At 57.0% G+C, this 2,998-nt stretch overlaps 1 protein-coding gene across 1 annotated transcript; it reads right to left on the reverse strand.

The window, feature by feature from the left end:
• Nucleotides 1-603: 603 nt before the first annotated feature.
• TMEM229A (transmembrane protein 229A) lies at nucleotides 604-2,545 on the reverse strand. Its single transcript, XM_028526114.2, has one exon. It carries the CDS (start codon nucleotides 2,412-2,414, stop codon nucleotides 849-851), a length of 1,566 nt encoding a protein of 521 aa, XP_028381915.2. The 5' UTR covers nucleotides 2,415-2,545; the 3' UTR covers nucleotides 604-848.
• Between the last annotated feature and the right edge of the window lie 453 nt (nucleotides 2,546-2,998).

The raw sequence follows: 2,998 nt of genomic DNA on the forward strand, positions 1-2,998 counted from the left end.
CTACTGACGATGGTATAATCTGGCTTGGCCCTTGGACATGTAAGGCAAACATTGTACATTATTACACAGTATCAACCATTTACATGGATAACATAGCATCTGATCAAGTTCACACTTGGCGTTTAAGGCTAACCCACATTGGAAAGCGATCATTTCCAGGATGGAGATCAAATACTTAACACAGTGTCACCTGTCAGAATTGCTAGAAAAGATTTATTTAAAAATCGATTCACAGAGCGTTTTCATATTTGTCAGTTTCTTTTCACTTTGTGTGCTAGAGGGAGGCACTTTAAGAATTATTAACTGCAGTTTCAGGAGTACAAGACACTGAGTTTCAGCAGTCGTTGGTACGTATGGCAAGGGACTAAAGTGAAATGGGATTAAAAAGCAAGTAAACACACCATTAAACCTGAAAATTTCAATAAATCTTGTAAAAGTCACTGATCTCTGATTTGAAGAATTTCTTCACCTGGGAAAATGAAATAGCAGCTATCACCGTCCCCTCCCCCGTCTCCGCCCCACCCCCGCCCCACCCCGTGCCCAAGTGAGTGAATCCCACAACTTGCCGATGTTAAGATATAATGGTTTTGCTGCTGTTTGGACTTGTAAGGTTTTTAAAATATTGATGAGTTAGTACTTTGAGTTGTGTTTCCAGAAATATGCCAACAGTATATTATGTATAGGTTCCAAACAGAAAAACTAAACTATCTAATGAAATACGTACGTTGGAAGAGTTTAGTAAAACGTATAAAAATTTAAATGCTAAAAAAACCCCCACTCTTGTTTTAAAAGAGTAAAAATAAATTACATTGGTTGGTAGGAATCCAGAGTTTGGTTTTGTTTCTTTTTTAGTCAATTGGTATGTACTGCACGCGCCACAACACGTTGGAAAGTAGGTCCTGGTATACACTAAGGAATATCCAACCAGGTAAATACATCAGGGTGATGAGGCCCAAGAAATTGAGCGGGTAGTGAGAATAGTCCCAGGAACAAGCGCCGCACGCGCGGAGTCCCAGACCCCAGGACAGCTCCCACACGTAGATGAAGATGACGTAGATGGGCACCCGCTTCCAGGTGCTCCAGCCTCGACTGTAGTGAAGGTGGAAATAGAGCTTTTCCACCATGAAACTGCAGCTGCCATACATAAAGAATGACCAGAGCGACGTGTGGCCACTGGTTGCCCTGTCCCTCTGCCCCAGCACGTTAAAGAAGAAGGTGAAGAAAATCTCATCCAAAAAGCCGTGCATTCCGTAAAAAAGAAAGCGGAGCAGGTCCGGCAGCCCCTTGCTGGGGGCTCCTTCGGCGCCCGTGAGGCCACGGGTTCTTCGCCGCCCACCACCAGCCGCCGCGGGGGCTCGGGTGCGAGGAGGCGCGAGGGACGCGCCCTGTGGCTGCTGCTGCAGCTGCCGTCGGTACCGCAAGCGCAGGAAGCGCTTCAGGAACACTTGCGAGTGGTAGAGCGCCAGTATGTACTGCAGCACCAGGTCCAGAGCCCCCGGCGCTGCCGCGCCCCCCAGCCCGCCGCCCAGGCAGAGCAGCAGCACCTGGCCCGCTAGGGTCTGCAGAACCACGTGCGCGGAGGGGTAGAGAAGAAAATTGAAGACGAAGGGGCTGGGGCAGTGCCGCTGTTGCAGGTACACCTTCTCCAGAGCGAAGTGGGTGAGCAAGTGCAAGAGGCAGCGGAAGGGGGAGGAGAAGCCCAGCATTCGTAAGTCGGGGCTGCGAGCGAAGAGCCGCGCGGAGGACACAAGCACGTCCAGGGTGATCCCGTGCATTCCGTAGAAGTACAGACGCATCCAAGCGGGCAGCTCCGCGCCCTTGGCCGGAGCTTCAGCAGTGGACAGCGGCTCCGGGCGGTCAGCCGCAGCCTCGCCTTCCCGCTCGCTGGAGGCCGCCGGCCGCCGCGACGCACCGTGTCTGCACGCCAGACCCTCGCCATCCGCGTCGCTGCCCGCCATGGGCTCCCAGGCTACCGCGGCGAGCGATCCCACGCCTCCGCCGCTGGGAGCGCGGAGCTGTGGAGCGGAAGGGTCGAGTCCCGCGCCCCCTCCCGGCCGCCGCCGGCCCCCGGGGGGCTCGCGGGGAGCTCCGTCCCGGCCGCGGCCCGGCAGCAGCCGGAGCTGGTGCGCTCCGGAGAGGGGCGAGCCGCCGGGCTCACGGAGTCCCCCAGCCGCGGCCCCGCCGCGCCCTCCCCTCCAGTCCGGGGCAAGGTGCCGCTGGCCGGCGCCCGCGCTCACCCGCCGCGGCCTAAAAGGCGCCAAGGCCCGGCGAGGGGCGGCGGTGCCAGCGCTGCGAGGAGAAATGCCGAGGCTGGTACAAACCCCATCTTCTCCGCGGCTCAGCTCCGCCGCCTCTGCCGCAGGCTCTGGAAGCGTAACGCGAGCAGCGACGCCCCTTCTGCCGGCCCTCCCCATGCCCCTCTCCGCCTGTCTGACCTCTCCCGCCTTCTCAGCCACCCTTCCCGCCCCAGCCCTGCGCTGCCAGCCCCTCGGGTGTCCGCTGGAGAAGGCCGGGCCCTTGTTCTCTTCCTCCTTCCTCCGCTCTGCACCAGGATCCCCGGCGGTGCGGGAGGCGTTCGCTAGGGCGGAGGCACGGAGTGGAGAAACTACTGAACAGGTGTGACTGCTAGCTAAAGGGGTGTTCCCTGTGTCGCCAAAACCAGAGCCAGGAGTCTGGCTGGTGAAGACGAGTGGCCAAGTGCCACAGACCAGGGGCCGGGCCCGAAACCAAACTATAAGTGCTATGTATTTACTGTTTTTATTCAAAGCCAGCTGTGTCCCAGTCACGGAACATAAACAGGAGACTCCAAGCCTGCTTACCCCAGCGCTCCCCTGCTTATGAAGTATTGCCAGGGGGCCTGATCCACTTCTTCATCCTCTCTGTAGGGCCAGTCTGCTTTCCCCGGTTAGTTTGCTCCCTGCCAAGGGCAGAGATCAAAGTTCCTCAGAATTAACGCAGTGATTTGAAGCTACTTGGCTCAGACTTTGTTCTGGCTGCG

Source organism: Phyllostomus discolor, chromosome 10 (assembly GCF_004126475.2).
Source record: "Phyllostomus discolor isolate MPI-MPIP mPhyDis1 chromosome 10, mPhyDis1.pri.v3, whole genome shotgun sequence".
NCBI classification, from domain to species: Eukaryota; Metazoa; Chordata; class Mammalia; order Chiroptera; family Phyllostomidae; genus Phyllostomus; species Phyllostomus discolor.

Excerpts from the sequence above, each read along its gene's own strand:
- TMEM229A (XM_028526114.2), bottom strand. The coding sequence starts at position 2,414 with ATGGGGAGGGCCGGCAGAAGGGGCGTCGCTGCTCGCGTTACGCTTCCA.